The sequence below is a fragment of the Oncorhynchus keta genome, chromosome 13 (genome assembly GCF_023373465.1).
Source record: "Oncorhynchus keta strain PuntledgeMale-10-30-2019 chromosome 13, Oket_V2, whole genome shotgun sequence".
Lineage (NCBI taxonomy): Eukaryota > Metazoa > Chordata > Actinopteri > Salmoniformes > Salmonidae > Oncorhynchus > Oncorhynchus keta.
This window is the reverse complement of record NC_068433.1, coordinates 11,905,324-11,923,633: the sequence shown is the minus strand read 5'-3', so window position 1 is coordinate 11,923,633 and position 18,310 is coordinate 11,905,324. Positions and strand designations below refer to the sequence as shown.

The 18,310-nt window shown below is 47.7% G+C and overlaps 1 protein-coding gene across 1 annotated transcript in view; it reads left to right on the top strand.

Annotated features, from left to right (window-relative positions):
* Window positions 1–18,310, top strand: part of LOC118378194 (actin-binding LIM protein 2-like) — a 93,304-nt gene that overhangs the window by 58,489 nt on the left and 16,505 nt on the right. The window contains exons 6-15 of the mRNA XM_052460738.1: window positions 1,087–1,180; window positions 7,886–7,973; window positions 9,173–9,231; window positions 10,546–10,587; window positions 11,223–11,300; window positions 11,649–11,792; window positions 12,151–12,268; window positions 12,818–13,144; window positions 14,316–14,396; window positions 17,943–18,044. Coding sequence (XP_052316698.1) covers window positions 1,087–1,180; window positions 7,886–7,973; window positions 9,173–9,231; window positions 10,546–10,587; window positions 11,223–11,300; window positions 11,649–11,792; window positions 12,151–12,268; window positions 12,818–13,144; window positions 14,316–14,396; window positions 17,943–18,044 — 1,133 coding nt within the window. The remainder of the gene's footprint in view (window positions 1–1,086; window positions 1,181–7,885; window positions 7,974–9,172; window positions 9,232–10,545; window positions 10,588–11,222; window positions 11,301–11,648; window positions 11,793–12,150; window positions 12,269–12,817; window positions 13,145–14,315; window positions 14,397–17,942; window positions 18,045–18,310) is intronic.

Here is an 18,310-nt window from a genome sequence, read left to right as displayed (position 1 = left end):
CACCTGTAACCAGATAACTAAGATCACATCACTCACCTGTAACCAGATAACTCCGATCGCATCACTCACCTGTAACCAGGTAACTCAGATCACATCACTCACCTGTAACCAGGTAACTCAGATCACATCACTCACCTGTAACCAGGTAACTCAGATCACATCACTCACCTGTAACCAGGTAACTCAGATCACATCACTCACCTGTAACCAGGTAACTCAGATCACATCACTCACCTGTAACCAGGTAACTCAGATCACATCACTCACCTGTAACCAGATAACTCAGATCACATCACTCACCTGTAACCAGATAACTCAGATCACATCACTCACCTGTAACCAGGTAACTCAGATCACATCACTCACCTGTAACCAGGTAACTCAGATCACATCACTCACCTGTAACCAGATAACTAAGATCACATCACTCACCTGTAACCAGATAACTAAGATCACATCACTCACCTGTAACCAGATAACTCCGATCACATCACTCACCTGTAACCAGATAACTAAGATCACATCACTCACCTGTAACTAGGTAACTCATATCACATCACTCACCTGTAACCAGGTAACTCCGATCACATCACTCACCTGTAACCAGGTAAATCAGATCACATCACTCACCTGTAACCAGGTAACTCAGATCACATCACTCACCTGTAACCAGATAACTCCGATCACATCACTCACCTGTAACCAGATAACTCCGATCGCATCACTCACCTGTAACCAGGTAACTCAGATCACATCACTCACCTGTAACCAGGTAACTCAGATCACATCACTCACCTGTAACCAGGTAACTCAGATCACATCACTCACCTGTAACCAGGTAACTCAGATCACATCACTCACCTGTAACCAGATAACTCAGATCACATCACTCACCTGTAACCAGGTAACTCAGATCACATCACTCACCTGTAACCAGGTAACTCAGAAGTGAAAATAATTTTGGACATTTTGAATCTGGTCGTGTCACTGTCTCTCTTTCTCTGATATCACCTGTCAGAAGTGTTTGAATGTCACAGAGTATGTATTGAAAGCTGTCTGTGATCTCTGGTGTGTGTGTTGTACTAGGGATGGGATCCCCTACTGCGAGGTGGACTACCATGCAATGTACGGCATCCAGTGTGACAGCTGCAAGAAGTACATCACTGGGAAAGTACTGGAGGTAGGACGCATTATAACACCTATATGTCACTCCTGTCTATGGATGGAGTGATGGATGATTGAGGTATATGAGGCAGAGCTATGTCTTCAAAGTGGAAACATTTTCAGATTCACACAACAAAAGGTCCCCATGGTCTTGCCACTCTTAGATGTATACATTAGTAGTAACCATCTTTGTTGACATGCTTTTACAATCTGACTTTTCTGACGCAATCTGGCGTTCAGTCGGCTTTCACTCTCCCCTTCACTCTGACTCTCTCTTTTTCTCTCTCTTTTTCTCTCTCTTTCTCTCTTTTTCTCTCTCTTTTTCTCTCTCTCTTGCTTGCTCTCGCTCTCTCACTCTCGCTCTCTCTTGCTTGCTCTCGCTCTCTCTTGCTCACTCTCGCTCTCTCTCTCACTCTCTTTCGCTCCCTCTCTCTCGCTCTCTCTTGCTCGCTCTCTCTTGCTCGCTCTCTCTCACTCTCTCGCTCCCTCTCTCTCGCTCCCTCTCTCTCGCTCTCTTTCGCTCCCTCTCTCTCGCTCTCTCTCTCTCTCTCTCTCTCTCTTGCTCTCTCTCTCTCTCTCTCTCTTTCTCTCTCTCTCTCACTCTCTCTCTCTCTCACTCTCTCTCGCTCTCTTTCGCTCACTCGCTCGCTCTCTCTCTCTCTCGCTCTCTCTCGCTCTCTCTTTCTCTCTCTCGCTCTCTCTCTCTCTCTCACTCTCTCTCGCTCTCTTTCGCTCACTCGCTCGCTCTCTCTCTCTTGCTCTCTTTCGCTCCCTCTCTCTCGCCCTCGCCCTCTCTCTCCCTCTCTATCTCTGTGTGTGTGTGTCTCTGTGTGTGTGCTGTACAACAATGTGTGATTTCATCGCAGAGGGTCAATGTGGCTTCCTCAAGGCAGTTTAGGTGCGCATGCTACGCCCTAATCCCCACTCTTGTATTAACACACATGAACCACAATTCAAAACAGAGTCAGCAGACAGAGCTTCTAACCTAGAGAGCTATGATAGGGCTGTGCTATCTATTGGCCTTTAGAACCCATGCAGATCAAGTCACAGTACATTACAGTCCAACACTGGGTTTAGTTAGGAGGGTCACAGCCACCAGTCTGTCACCTGTCCTGTCCTGTCCTGCACTGTGGACTGTGTGGAGCCTTGCCTAGGATTCCTGCCTGCACTTAAATGTCATGGCATTTAGGATTGATCAAGGAATGGAACCGCAGAGGGACACGTCAACAGAGGGGCCTTTAGTGAGGCTTGAACTGGATGGTTTGAGGGTTGTGGTTAAATGGTCTGAATGGTCTAAATGGTCTGAATGGTCTGAATGGTCTGAATGGTCTGAATGGTCTGAATGGTCTGCATGGTCTGCATGGTCTGCATGGTCTGAATGGTCTGCATGGTCTGCATGGTCTGCATGGTCTGAATGGTCTGAATGGTCTGCATGGTCTGAATGGTCTGAATGGTCTGAATGGTCTGCATGGTCTGCATGGTCTGCATGGTCTGAATGGTCTGCATGGTCTGCATGGTCTGCATGGTCTGCATGGTCTGAATGGTCTGCATGGTCTGCATGGTCTGCATGGTCTGAATGGTCTGCATGGTCTGCATGGTCTGCATGGTCTGCATGGTCTGAATGGTCTGCATGGTCTGCATGGTCTGAATGGTCTGCATGGTCTGCATGGTCTGCATGGTCTGCATGGTCTGAATGGTCCGAATGGTACGAATGGTATGCATGGTCTGAATGGTCTGAATGGTCTGCATGGTCTGCAACAACATATGGATCAAATGGCTCCTGTCAAACGAGTTTAACACTTGGAAGTTTCTGTCTGCATTGATGTCCAAATTGAGTTATCGACATTGCCTTGTTCTGTACACTGTCTTCTACATATATAGTGCTCAGAATGCCCCAATGAATGTGGTGTTTACACTAGAGAGGTGGCACAGGGTCACAGTAGGGTTCAGGAAGAGGAAGGAAGAGGAAGAGGTTTTTATGGATCTGTGTATGGTTGGCTGGTTTGAAGACAGGACAGAGAGACAGAGACAATGTATTACCAGCTGGGCTCCGTGCATCCAACCACTCTGTTCCACTGATGTGAGTGTTCTGTGTGTGCGCGTGTGCGTGTGCGTGTCTGTGTGTGCGTGTGCGCGTGTGCGGGTGCGTGTGTGTGTGTGTGTGTGTCAGCCTCGTTTCTCTACTCGGCCTCTCTCACCAAAATCCATTCTGAGACTAAATGGATCACCTCCCCTGCCTCTCAGCCTACTCCTAAAACTGTGGGGGAGAGAAGAGCAAGAGCAATAGAGATGGATAGAGAGAGGAAGGGGGGGAGGGAGATGGATAGAGAGATGAAGGGAGGGATAGAGATGGATAGAGAGATGAAGGGAGGGAGAGTGAGAGGGATAGAGAGATGAAGGGAGGGAGGGAGATGGATAGAGAGATGAAGGGAGGGATAGAGATGGATAGAGAGAGGAAGGGAGGGAGGGAGGGAGATGGATAGAGAGATGAAGGGAGGGAGAGTGAGGGGAATAGAGATGGATAGAGAGAGGAAGGGTGGGAGGGAGATGGATAGAGAGATTAAGGGAGGGAAGGAGATGGATAGAGAGATGAAGGGAGGGAGAGAGATGAAGGGAGGGAGGGAGATGGATAGAGAGATGAAGGGAGGGAGAGAGATGAAGGGAGGGATAGAGATGGATAGAGAGAGGAAGGGAGGGAGAGTGAGAGGGATAGAGATGGATAGAGAGATGAAGGGAGGGAGAGAGATGAAGGGAGGGAGGGAGATGGAGAGAGAGATGAAGGGAGGGAGAGAGATGAAGGGAGGGATAGAGATGGATAGAGAGAGGAAGGGAGGGAGAGTGAGAGGGATAGAGATGGATAGAGAGATGAAGGGAGGGAGATGGATAGAGAGAGGAAGGGAGGGAGAGTGATGGATAGAGAGATGAAGGGAGGGAGGGAGATGGATAGAGAGATGAAGGGAGGGAGAGTGAGAGGGATAGAGAGAGGAAGGGAGGGAGAGTGAGAGGGATAGAGAGAGGAAGGGAGGGGGAGGGAGAGGAGAGGGATAGAGAGAGGAAGGGAGGGAGAGGAGAGGGATAGAGAGATGAAGGGAGGGAGAGTGAGAGGGATAGAGATGGATAGAGAGAGGAAGGGAGGGAGAGTGAGAGGGATAGAGAGAGGAAGGGAGGGAGAGTGAGAGGGATAGAGAGAGGAATGGAGGGAGAGTGAGAGGGATAGAGAGAGGGAGGGAGGGAGGGAGAGATGAGAGGGATAGAGAGAGGAAGGGAGGGAGGGAGAGGGATGAGAGGGATAGAGAGAGGGAAGGGAGGGAGAGGGAGAGTGAGATGGATAGAGAGAGGAAGGGAGGGAGAGTGAGAGGGATAGAGAGAGGAAGGGATAGAGGGAGAGAGTGAGAGGGATAGAGAGAGGAAGGGAGGGGAGAGTGAGATGGATAGAGAGAGATATAGAAGGGAGGGAGAGTGAGATGGATAGAGAGAGGAAGGGAGGGAGAGTGAGATGGATAGAGAGAGGAAGGGAGGGAGAGTGAGATGGATAGAGAGAGGAAGGGAGGGAGAGTGAGATGGATTGAGAGAGGAAGGGAGGGAGAGTGAGATGGATAGAGAGAGGAAGGGAGGGAGAGTGAGAGGGATAGAGAGAGGAAGGGAGGGAGAGTGAGAGGGATAGAGAGAGGAAGGGAGGGAGAGTGAGATGGATAGAGAGAGGAAGGGAGGGAGAGTGAGATGGATAGAGAGAGGAAGGGAGGGAGAGTGAGATGGATAGAGAGAGGAAGGGAGGGAGAGTGAGATGGATAGAGAGATGAAGGGAGGGAGAGTGAGAGGGATAGAGAGATGAAGGGAGGGAGAGTGAGAGGGATAGAGAGAGGAAGGGAGGGAAAGTGAGAGGGATAGAGAGGAAGGGAGGGAGAGTGAGAGGGATAGAGAGAGGAAGGGAGGGAGAGTGAGAGGGATAGAGAGATGAAGGGACGGAGAGTGAGAGGGATAGAGAGAGGAAGGGAGGGAGAGGGTTAGAGATGGATAGAGAGATGAAGGGAGGGAGAGTGAGAGGGATAGAGAGAGGAAGGGAGGGAGAGGGATAGAGAGAGGAAGGGAGGGCGAGTGAGATGGATAGAGAGAGGAAGGGAGGGAGAGTGAGATGGATAGAGAGAGGAAGGGAGGGAGAGTGAGATGGATAGAGAGAGGAAGGGAGGGAGAGGGATAGAGAGAGGAAGGGAGGGCGAGTGAGATGGATAGAGAGAGGAAGGGAGGGAGAGTGAGATGGATAGAGAGAGGAAGGGAGGGAGAGTGAGATGGATAGAGAGAGGAAGGGAGGGAGAGTGTGATGGATAGAGAGAGGAAGGAAGGGAGAGTGAGATGGATAGAGAGAGGAAGGGGGAGAGTGAGATGGATAGAGAGGAAGGGAGGGAGAGTGAGAGGGATAGAGAGAGGAAGGGAGGGAGAGTGAGAGGGATAGAGAGATGAAGGGAGGGAGAGTGAGAGGGATAGAGCGATGAAGGGAGGGAGAGTGAGAGGTATAGAGAGATGAAGGGAGGGAGAGTGAGAGGTATAGAGAGAGGAAGGGAGGGAGAGTGAGAGGGATAGAGAGAGGAAGGGAGGGAGAGTGAGAAGGATAGAGAGAGGAAGGGAGGGATAGAGATGGATAGAGAGATGAAGGGAGGGAGAGTGAGAGGGATAGAGAGAGGAAGGGAGGGTGAGTGAGAGGGATAGAGAGAGGAAGGGAGGGATAGAGATGGATAGAGAGATGAAGGGAGGGAGGGAGATGGATAGAGAGAGGAAGGGAGGGAGGGAGGGAGAGGGAGACTTGGAGAGAGGGAGAGGGAGACTTGGAGAGAGAGAGGGGGAGACTTGGAGAGATGGAGAGAGAGAGTAAGAAGGAGACTTGGAGAGAGAGAGAGGGAGAGGGAGACTTGGAGAGAGAGAGAGAGAGAGAGGGAGAAGAGGGAGACTTGGAGAGAGGGAGAGAGAGAGTGAGAGGGAGACTTGGAGAGAGGGAGAGAGAGGGAGATGGAGACTTGGAGAGAGAGAGAGGGAGACTTGGAGAGAGGGAGAGAGAGAGTAAGAGGGAGACTTGGAGAGAGGGAGAGAGAATTGCAGTCTGAATCCTTAACTGCCCTCTCGTCTCTCTAACAGTTCAGCGTCTGGTGGCCACCCGACCCCCCACTTGCACCACTGTAATGTCAGTAACCCAAAACACAACGGTATCAAACACCCCAAACATGGCAACCCTCCTCATGATTGTAGGACGTTTTCCGTCCGTCGTGATAGAAAACACTTCTGTCCTCTCCTCTGTCGTACTTCCCTTGTTTCAATACTAATCCCATTCCAGCCTGTTATCGCTCCAGATCAGCAGTGCAGTGGTGTTTCAAAGGGACCTTCCTCTCTCTCTTTCTACCTTCCTCTCTCTCACCCTCCACCCCCTCTCTTCCTCTCATCATGTTATCCAGGAAAGATAGATATTTCCTGATATTATCATGAGACAGGATCAGTTTCCCTTTCCCCCCATCTTAACCTTAACCATTGGTAGGAGAAATGCTAAACTGACCCGAGGTCAGTGTTCAAGGGAAAATGTTCTCCCTATAGTCCCGTGTAGCTCAGTTGGTAGAACTTGCAGCTCTAGGGTTGTGGGTTTGAATCCCGCGGGTGACCAGTATGGGAAAAGTATGAAAATATATGTACTCACTACTGTAAGTCACCTCCTGTAAGTCACCTCCTTGAGGTCACCTCCTGTAAGTCACTACTGTAAGTCACTACTGTAAGTCACCTCCTGTAAGTCACCTCCTCGAGGTCACCTCCTGTAAGTCACCTCCTGTAAGTCACCTCCTTGAAGTCACTCTGGATAAGGGCGTCTGTTAAATGACTAGAATGTAAAAATCTATTCCCCGAGGGAACACGCTAAGGAATGCAGTCTACATTAAACCAACAAAACACAAGAGAGATAATGTCATTTTGTTTGCAATAACAACGTTTTATATATATAGAGAGAGAGAGACACGATATGTAGGCAGGAGAAAGAGAGAGAGAGAGAGAGAAAGTGCCATCCACACCAATACACCGGCTCATTATAAACAGGTCATTTCTACCACATCCAACAGCTCTGTGGAATTCATCACAGCCTCAGGAATAACTGATATTCCATCCCTTAGCAGGTCAATGTGAAGACATACGTAAGAGCACATAGACAGCGTTCAGATCTACAATAAACATCAACAACGTCAACATTGGTGTCATGTCATCTTCTAGACGTCATGATTAGTCTCATAAAGGTTTGGATGGCCATAACTGTAGACATTCTTAGTGATCCCGTAGCCGACCTGCAGTACTGTGGCCCGTACCACAGCACCCCCTCGTGGCGATGTTGGATAACTGCACTTTGTTTCGAGCTTCACCCGACTCCACTTTAATTAGTGATGTTAATTGGAGAAGCTTACAGAATATTACTCTAGGTAACGGAGAAACCAGCCGCATCAGCAGCCTACTAACCAATAACACATCCACACGAGGCCTCTAGAAGTGCTTTAGACTTCGTATGTTGTTTTGCCTGGTTGTAGGATATTGCTTGTAAAGTGTTTGTAAACCTGCTGTGGGTTGTCTTATTTCTGCCACCATTCGTCACTTCTTCTGTCATTTCTCTCACTGTCGATTTCCTAGGTTGTAACCTCTTGTTTCGATGTCAGTGAAGACCTTTTTAACCTTTGTGTGACCTCTGACCTCTTGTCTGTACCAGGCTGGGGAGAAACACTACCACCCGTCATGTGCTCGCTGTGCCAGGTGTGAGCAGATGTTTGGAGAGGGAGAGGAGATGTACCTGCAAGGTGAACGAACCTCTCTTTTCCTCTGTCTCTCTCACCTTCTCCCCATCTCTTTCCCTCCCTCTCTGTCTCTCTGTCTGTCTCTCTGTCTGTCTCTCTGTCTGTCTCTCTGTCTGTCTCTCTGTCTGTCTCTGTGTCTCTCTCTCTGTCTCTCTCTCTTTCGCTCTCTCTCTTTCGCACTCTCTCTCTCCTGCTCTCTCCTGCTCTCCCTCTTTCTCTCTCTCTCTCTCTCTCTCTCTCTCTCTCTCTCTCTCTCTCTCTCTCTCTCTCTCTCTCTCTCTCTCTCTCTCTCTCTCTCTCTCTATCTCTCTCCTCCTGCTCTCTCTCTCTCGCTCTCCCTTTCGCTCTCCCTTTCGCTCTCTCTCTCTCTCGCTCTCTCTTTTGCGCTCTCTCTCCTGCTCTCTCCCTCTCTCTCTCTCTCTCTTTTTTTTTTACTCAGATAAGCACCAACAGCCTTCCATCAGCACAGAAATAATAGCCCAGCTGCCATAAAGGCATAGAGCTACAGAACATCTGGCCAATACTAATGAATTGGATTACAGTGTTAGTGAATGTATCTCCTCACGCAACATCAGCCTTGTGAGTCACCTCGTTTCTTATGTATTGTTCCTGGAGCACTGTTGCTGTAAGTTTGTCTCCAGTCTGTGATTTACAAAAAGCTTGTCTCTCTCTCCCTGCAGTATGCTATGTGACAGATTTACTACTGGAATTAGCTTCCTTAGACTTGGGCTGGTATTAGCATATGTCACAGTGACAGGGAGACGACTGGGGATAGGACAGTCTGATGAGTCACTGGCGTATTTTGCATCTCTCGTCTGCCAAACTCATGATGCTCTGTCAGGAACAACCGATGCTCTGGGGAAAGACTATGCTTTGTGCAGTATATGACATTTGAAATGGATGTATTTCATTGTATTTCTCTCTCTTTCTCCCTCCCTTTCTCTTTCCCTTCTCTTTCTTTCTCTCTCTCTCTCGCTCTCTGTTTCTCCCTTTCTCTCTCCCTTCTCTTTCTTTCTCTCTCTCTCTCGCTCTCTGTTTCTCCCTTTCTCACTCCCTTCTCTTTCTTTCTCTCTCTCTCGCTCTCTCTCTCTCGCTCTCTGATTCTCCCTTTCTCTCTACCTTCTCTTTCTCATTCTCTCTCTCTCTCTTTCTCTTTCTCCTTCTCTCCCTCTCTTTCTCTCCCTTCCTTTCCTGTCTGTCAGGTAACTCCATCTGGCATCCTCCTTGCAGACAGGCAGCCAGACAGGAGGAGAAGAGTAAGGTGAGTTCTCTCTCCGAGACATGTTTGAAAATAGACTACCGGGACTAGTGAAGTCTCCATCCCTCTAAACAGAAACTCTCAGTCAGTTTCAGTCAAGTCTATGGTCAGAATGTCCCCTCCCCTTCTGAAATTCAAAAGATGCGATGTGTCCAAATGATCAGTGATGAAAAGGTTTCGCATCTCACAGTTTGTCGACAGACACTACTACCATTTTAATGTTACGTGCATCTGTCCACAAGAAATTACTCTAAAGCAGCTCTACAGTTGAACTAAGGCTGTGTTACAGTATTGAATGAGAAGTCATACTCATTACAGTATAATGTTTAAACCTCACATCATTTTGTATGTCAACTTCTATTCTGCCCCATTAGATATGGGACTGTGTTGACTGGGACTGTGTTGACTGGGACTGTGTTGACTGGGACTGTGTTGACTGGGACTGTGTTGACTGGGTCTGTGTTGATTGGGACTGTGTTGATTGGGACTGTGTTGACTGGGACTGTGTTGACTGGGACTGTGTTGACTGGGACTGTGTTGACTGGGACTGTGTTGACTGGGACTGTGTTGACTGGGACTGTGTTAACTGTGTTAACTGGGACTGTGTTGACTGGGACTGTGTTGACTGGGACTGTGTTGACTGGGTCTGTGTTGACTGGGGCTGTGTTGACTGGGTCTGTGTTGACTGGGACTGTGTTGACTGGGCCTGTGTTGACTGGGACTGTGTTGACTGGGACTGTGTTGACTGGGACTGTGTTGACTGGGACTGTGTTGACTGGGCCTGTGTTGACTGGGACTGTGTTGACTGGGACTGTGTTGACTGGGACTGTGTTGACTGGGACTGTGTTGACTGGGACTGTGATGACTGGGACTGTGTTGACTGGACTGTGATGACTGAGACTGTGATGACTGGGACTGTGTTGACTGACTGGGTCTGTGTTGACTGGGACTGACTGACACTGTTGGGACTGTGTTGACTGGGACTGTGTTGACTGGGACTGTGTTGAATGGGACTGTGTACTGGGACTGTGTTGACTGGGACTGGGACTGTGTTGACTGGGCCTGTATTGACTGGGACTGTGTTGACTGGGACTGTGTTGACTGGGACTGTGTTGACTGGGACTGTGTTGACTGGGCCTGTGTTGACTGGGACTGTGTTGACTGGGACTGTGTTGACTGGGACTGTGTTGATCTTGAATACCTGAACAAAGGGCACCTAATAATTTCACTTACTGTGCAGTAAGTTAGTAAGCCCTGGTCCCAGATCAGTGCTCTCTCCCCTTCCCCTCCCCAATGTAATACACCTGTCGTTCCCAGAAGCAGGTCCGGATACAGGTCAATGACGTCCCTGAGCAGCAGGTTTGTGATGCATGTTCAGCCCCGACCCCCTCACCTGCACCCTCTGCATGGGGTTGACCCCATGACGCTTGGCAGGCTTTATACTCAGTAGCTAGCCACGCCCACATTACCCTTGGGCTGATCATGTGATCCAACCCAAACAGTGACTGACAGTAGTAGTATGTTAATAACCAGGGTTTGGATCCATTCCATTTCAATTCAGGGGATGAATTAAGGTGAAATGGAATTAGCCCCATGCCTAACTCTAACGCATGAATGGTGGTTGAGGTGGATCACTTTGACCCACCTGAGCTTCACTAATGAACAACTCTACTGTGTCTGTCTGGCGTCCCAGTCACGGAATGTGTCAGGAGACTGTTTAGGTCACCACCGCTGTCACTGTGAATGATGCTACGTGCTGTTTTTGACTAGAGGAGGCTGTTGTTTACTTCTGTTGTCACACTGCTACTTGTAAACAAAGGCTCATAGTTATCCTCAAGTTAGTGGCATTGGTTCGAGAAACTTGCTGAGAGTCAAAATGTAAAGCGTAAGTTTTCAATTCAGGAGTGATGTCTCTCTCTTTCTCTCCATGTCTACCTCTCTCTCACTCCTTTCTGATCATGAGTAGAGTTAACTCCTTGTTGTCTGTCTTCCAGGTGAGCAGGACATCCTCTGAGAGCATCACCTCTGTCCCAGCCTCCAGTGCGTCTGGCTCTCCGAACAGGGTCATCTATGTGAGCACCACCTCACCTCGCCACTAGAGGGAGTCACAGGACAACAGAGGTCACAAACCCTGGTCCAGAAGAGCAACAGTGACTGTGTGCAGGGTTTTGTTCCAACCCAGCATTAAAACACCTGATTCAACTACATATGATGAATAGTTGATTGGTTGACTCACGTGGGTTAGTGATGGTCTGGAGCAAAAGCCTGCCCATCCTCCTGTAGGTCTCCTGGACCAGGGTTGTCCACTGTGCTAATTTGACTACAGTATTTCAGCTGTGCTATACCATTGTCATTTTGTCATGATCAAAGTGGTTGATATTTAAAAGACTGATTTGATGTGTTTTTCCTCTGTGTCCCAGGCCAAACTAGGAGATGAGATGCTGGACTACAAAGACCTTGCTGCTCTGCCAAAGACCAAGGCGATCTACAACATCGACCGGCCAGACATGCTCTCCTACAGTCCCTACGTCAGCTACCCCTCAGAGGAACGACACTACGGAGAGGTAAGGAGACAAGGAAGGGAAAAAGGGAGCTGCCTTCTCTCTCTCTCTCGCTCACTCTATATTTCTCTCTCTATCTCTCTATATTTCTTTCTCTCTATCTCTCTATATTTCTCTCTCTATATATATATCTATATAATCTCTCTCTCTCTCTCTCTCTCTCTCTCTCTCTCTCTCTCTCTCTCTCTCTCTCTCTCTCTCTCTCTCTCTTTTCCTCCTCTCCCTCACGCCATACACTGTGATTAAAGAGTGAGTGAACGTTCTGTGTTATGGATTTGTCTCTATCCATGACATCAGTTTCTCTCTTTGTATGGCATCCCTATGACATCACTATGACATCACTTGCCTTCCTTGTTTCCAGGGTGACGGAGAGAAGTCTCCTCGTCAGAGGAGGCCCTCCAGCCCCAGCTCCAACAGCTCCCTGGGGAAGTATGGAGGGTACACCCCTTCTCGCTCCCCCCAGAACTACAGTAGGCCGGGTAGGTACCCCCCTGCACCCTGCTCCCTCACCCCTCCTCCCTCACCCGTCAGCTAGCAGTAGTTAAAAAAAAAGAAAAAACACAGTAAAATGCGGTATATGATAGTTAATGTATAGTAAAAGTATTTAGCTATTATGAATATCATACGTTATTATAATGATATGCATATCTACAAATGTAGTCAATAATATGCAGTATTTGCATATAGTGCATGATGTAATTTTTACCATGTTGGGTCATATTCCAAAAAGTGCAACCTGATTTAGGTGTCATCTTGATTGGTTAATTCTATTACTTTAGAGAACACATGTTTATTTGAAGATTCTGTTATTTTTTTCTTCACTGAATTTCCTGTTCCGACATTTTATGAAATCTCATTCCTTTCTGCTCTTTGAATGAGGTGGTACCATCACATAACATGGCATTACCACAGAATGTGTAAAGAACAGGATATATCTACTATTGGGTGGGGGACAATACTATTGGCAGTGTCCTCTGTGCCCTAAAAAAAAACATCTTGTCCTTCTCCTCAACCATTTTCTCCTACAGGGGATCTTTATATGGCCAGTAAAACAATGGGTAATAGATATGGCCAGGCCCTTGACTCCAGCTCCCTCTCCCACCCCTCAGCCTACACAGGGGGGCCTAAGTACCTCTCCTCCTTGGCTAGGGACTCCTCCACCCTCCCCATGGACTACTCAAGGGGTCTACCCCCCAAGTTCCCTGGGGGGCTGCAGGTGCCTGGGCCGTTGACACAGCCTGGTAATATGTCTCCCGGTGGCAGAGTCTCTCCTGGAGGCAGAAACTCTCCTCTGCCCCTTAACCCTACCACCCTGGCCATGCTCCAGCAGCACAACTATGTGCCCTACTTCAGAGGTAGCTAGTCCCTCCCTAGCCCCTAGCACGCTGCCCTGGACCCAGGGGTCCGCTGGTATGGAGTGCAGTGTCCTTTAGAGTACATCTGTTCCATTGCTCTGATAATACTGCATGTCCTCCATCCCCGGCTGTGTACAAACATTCAACTAATCAATAGTAAAACAAACGGCAGCACAATGAGTCCCATAATTCCTCTTTTAGACCTATGACCTGTGTGCTGTGTTTCCCACATATCTGCATGGTTTCTGCTGTGTTGGTTTGAAATAACAGTTTTACATACACTGAACAAAAATATAAACGCAACATGCAACCATTTCAAAGATTTTACGGAGTTACAGATAATATAAGGAAATCAGTTATATTTAATTCAATTAATTTGTTCCTAATCTATGGATTTCAAATGATTGTGTATACAAATGTGACCGACTGGCTCAATTCGTTCTTTTGTAGCAAAATTTGAAATTGTGTTTTTCACATTGCATAAAAGTAGAGACTCATAGCTACTAAATGATATATCATACACTACAGTTGAGGAACAATGGGAAAGTAATCATGCTTTGAAAGTTGATAAACTTGTAACTTGAATGTTTTGGTACACCTACTGGAGAGCTCCTCTTTGTCTACACACATTCAGCATCGTTCACACCCTCTTAAGCCTTTAGCCACACCCATCTCTGAAGCCTTAGCCCCACCCATCTCTTAAGCCTTTAGCCACACCCATCTCTTAAGCCTTTAGCCACACCCATCTCTTAAGCCTTTAGCCCCACCCATCTCTTAAGCCTTTAGCCACACCCATCTCTTTAAGGATTCACCTGAGGTCATGTGCTAAACAGAGTGAGTGCGGTAGTGTAGTAAACAACCAAAGATTTCAAGACTAAAGGCTGTTTTATACTATATCTGTGGACATGTCTGTAGACAGTTGTCACAGTGACATCATGAACATTCTATTGTCGTCCTACATCAAACTTGTGGTTTAATGTCAGCACCCCCACCAACCTCCTTCAGAGTTTCACTATTTTTTTCTGCACACAAGTAGGGTGTAATATTACCTCCTTCAACCTACACGACGATTCCCCTACCCACACAGGTGTGACGTGTCAAACCACCTCCCTGTGCTTCCTCTCCCCCTTCTCCCCCTCATCCCCCCTCTGCCCCTCCCTCAACCCCCTAGGCCTCAAACAGGACCCCTTACTACCACCTGAATCTCAACCTAAGACGTCCCTGCATCTCAATTTACCTCCTCACGGTCACGGTAACGCACCAGACCCCCATGGTCTCTATCTCTCTGTGTCTCTTTCTCCCAGTGTACTGCTGGGTTTTCTTGGTGTGCATCAAGGTTGTGTGTTGGGACCCCTTAAGTCTGTTTCTGCTTGCCCTTTCTATTGTCTGTGGAAGTTGTTTCTCTTTTTGTCTTCAGGTTGTCTTAGTCTTGTTGTTGTGCATGGGAACCTACTGTAATTGTGGATATGTTTGATATTACTTGTATGTATTTCAGTTATCCTTGACATATTGATATTTGGGGAGGAGGTGGTGGATGACTTTCTATGTTTGGTGGGATGTAAGTGTTGTACTTGTAACCGGAACTGTTGGCTTGCCCTTGACTTAACATGGATTACTTGTTATTCTTTATGTTGTTGTTGTTATTTTGGGAACCAAGCATTTCTTTAAAGGTTCATGTTGTTATTCCGTGTTTTTCGGGTCTTCAAACCTTTGGTGTCAGGTGGTGGTTGTGTGTGGAGTGATTGGGTGAAAGTGCAGGTGGTTGGTTTCATGATTGTGGGAGGCATGCTGACAGGGGGGGGGTATGGGTGGAGGCGTCTACATTATAATAGTAAAATATGTTGGTCTGAGGTCAAGGTTGGAACCACATGATAAGTCACACACACTATCTGTGAATAAATGTATTTGACCAAAATAGTCGACTCGACCGAAACCTTGACGAGTACACATGTGCAGGAGTAGGTATGAAAACGTGCAGTTTCCCTCAGGAAGGAGATCAGAAAAAGGGATCGCTTAGCTACATGCTTCTCTAAAGCCTCAGCGGGCTTAGCTACATGCTTCTCTAAAGCGTCAGTAGGACTTAGCTTCGTGCTCCTCTAAAGCCTCAGCGGGCTTAGCTTCATGCTCCTCTAAAGCCTCAGCGGGACTTAGCGCCATGCTCCTCTAAAGCCTCAGCGGGCTTAGCTTCATGCTCCTCTAAAGCCTCAGCGGGACTTAGCGCCATGCTCCTCTAAAGCCTCAGCGGGCTTAGCTTCATGCTCCTCTAAAGCCTCAGCGGGACTTAGCGCCATGCTCCTCTAAAGCCTCAGCGGGCTTAGCTTCATGCTTCTCTAAAGCCTCAGCGGGACTTAGCGCCATGCTCCTCTAAAGCCTCAGCGGGCTTAGCTTCATGCTTCTCTAAAGCCTCAGCGGGACTTAGCTTCATGCTCCTCTAAAGCCTCAGCGTGCTTAGCGCCATGCTCCTCTAAAGCCTCAGCGGGACTTAGCTACATGCTCCTCTAAAGCCTCAGCGGGCTTAGCTTCATGCTTCTCTAAAGCCTCAGCGGGACTTAGCTTCATGCTCCTCTAAAGCCTCAGCGTGCTTAGCGCCATGCTCCTCTAAAGCCTCAGCGGGACTTAGCTACATGCTCCTCTAAAGCCTCAGCGGGCTTAGCTTCATGCTCCTCTAAAGCCTCAGCAGACAAAGCCAAACCGCAGAGACCTTCTCAGATACCCATTAGCTCGTTTTACTGGTCCTGGAGTTGTATCACTGAAGACACACCATGACACATTTCCCAGTGATGGGCTGGCTTATTCCCCAGGGATTTTAGAGCTGGGGACTCTTAAGGACATTGGAGATAACTGGAGGGATATCTCTGGTTTGGAGATAACTGGAGGGATATCTCTGGTTTGGAGATAACTGGAGGGATATCTCTGGTTTGGAGATAACTGGAGGGATATCTCTGGTTTGGAGATAACTGGAGGGATATGGAGGGATATCTCTGGTTTGGAGATAACTGGAGGGATATCTCTGGTTTGGAGATAACTGGAGGGATATCTCTGGTTTGGAGATAACTGGTTTGGTTTGGAGATAACTGGAGGGATATCTCTGGTTTGGAGATAACTGGAGGGATATCTCTGGTTTGGAGATAACTGGAGGGATATCTCTGGTTTGGAGATAACTGGAGGGATATCTCTGGTTTGGAGATAACTGGAGGGATATCTCTGGTTTGGAGATAACTGGAGGGATATCTCTGGCTTGGAGATAAATGGAGGGATGTCTCTGTTTTTTGGGCTGATAATATCTAGCCTCAATGCGTTAGGAAGAGGGAGAGGGTAAAGGAGGGTGAAAGAGCTAAAGTAATACGGTTGCATACGGGTTGGAAGAGGGTCACTTTTGGGCTGATGAAGAAGGAGGGGGGAAAGAGCCATGAGAAGGAGGGGGAAACAGAGGGAGAGAGATAGACAGCTGAGCGTTAGTACTGTGGATCAGAGCACGCTGCCCAGGGTTTGGTGGTTTTCCCATGAAAAGGCGGAGAGATGGAATTTAAAGTTCCCAACGAACTGAGATGAAACAGAAGAGAGGAATGAGGGAATGGAAGGGAGGAGTGGTTAAGTGGTGGTGGTGCTGTAATTTGATAATTGTGGAGTATTGTTAGATGCTTGGTTTCAACACTACTAATGGATGATGTGAGAGAGAGTGAAGGAGGTAGTGAGGTAGAGACAGCAGAAGAGAGAAAGCGAATGCAATGACCGAAAGAAAATCCACTCCATGAATTTATGCGAATGATGCAATGACAACTGTATCAACATTACATGATTACTTCCTGAATAGTGGATTGCTGCCACTTGTGAAATGCTTATTCGGAGATAAGCTAAGTGTCTGTATGACATTGCTAAGGGTCATCCCTCGAACCCCCAGTACCCCCCTCCCTCACCTCTCCCCCGGGCTCAGAGTCCTGCCTCAGCTCCAGATGTGTGGAGGAGCTGCTCTGCACTAATGCCACTGTGTGTGTGTGTTAGAGTGACATCATCCTCCTGCATCCCAACTGCTTTGCTCCTCCCACAAAGGCCAGTGAAGTGTGTGTGTGTGTGTGTGTGTGTGTGTGTGTGTGTGTGTGTGTGTGTGTGTGTGCGTGTGCGTGTGTGCGTGCGTGCGTGCGTGCGCATGTTTATGTGTGTGTGTGTGTGTGTGCGTGCTCAGGAAAATAACTATTTCTCTCCTCTTTTCCTCCTCCTCTTTCTTGTCTTTCTTTCCCCTCATCCTCTGTTTCTCTAAGTTCTCTTATGTGGATGTTTATTAGTTCTGGCCTATAAGGGGCTAGTGACTTAATCACCCAGCCCGTGTGACACAATGCGTTCTGATGGACTGTGACAATCACATAATCACACTTACTTTCAGTTGGAAGTAAAACTGTTTTACGTTTTCAACATGTGTTCATGTCCACAATGCATTGCTGTTACCTGTAAAGCCTATAGCTAGCAAACAACATTTTATTTTAGAGCACTCTGCCTTTTTAAGATGTTCATAAGCTACAATCATGCTATAGTCATGATTAAGTCATGCTTTATGATATGGATATGAGACTTTACCAATAACAAGAGCCAGGAGGTTTTCCTGGTCTGCATAACAGGTCCAGAGAAACTCATGGTCCAACACTAATGGCTGCTGGGTAATCAAGTCAGTTAGTTATATAATGGTAAATCAGCTTCATAATTAAAGCTTTGACAAATAAGCATAACATCATAATTCCTTGCCCCCCTCTTTTGTCCATGACTCTTTCTCCCCCCGTCCCTCCCCATCCTTTCCCCATTGGAGGTAGTGAAAGTGGGCGGAGTACCCCCAGTTTGTCCACGTATTCCGATGGCAAATCTCCCTCCTTCACCTATGTGGCGACTCCCAGGCATTTCCACGTACCAGGTAGGTTTGCCGTTTCACTTCGACCTCTCACCTTAGAATCCATGACCCTTGACCCTCCCCAACACAACCTCTCTCTCTATTGGACCACGCCATGTTGAAGTATGTTGTGACCTATTATATACTATATGTTGAGGTATGTTGTGATCTATTATATACTATATGTTGAGGTATGTTGTGATCTATTATATACTATATGTTGTGATCTATTATATACTATATGTTGAGGTATGTTGTGATCTATTATATACTATATGTTGAGGTATGTT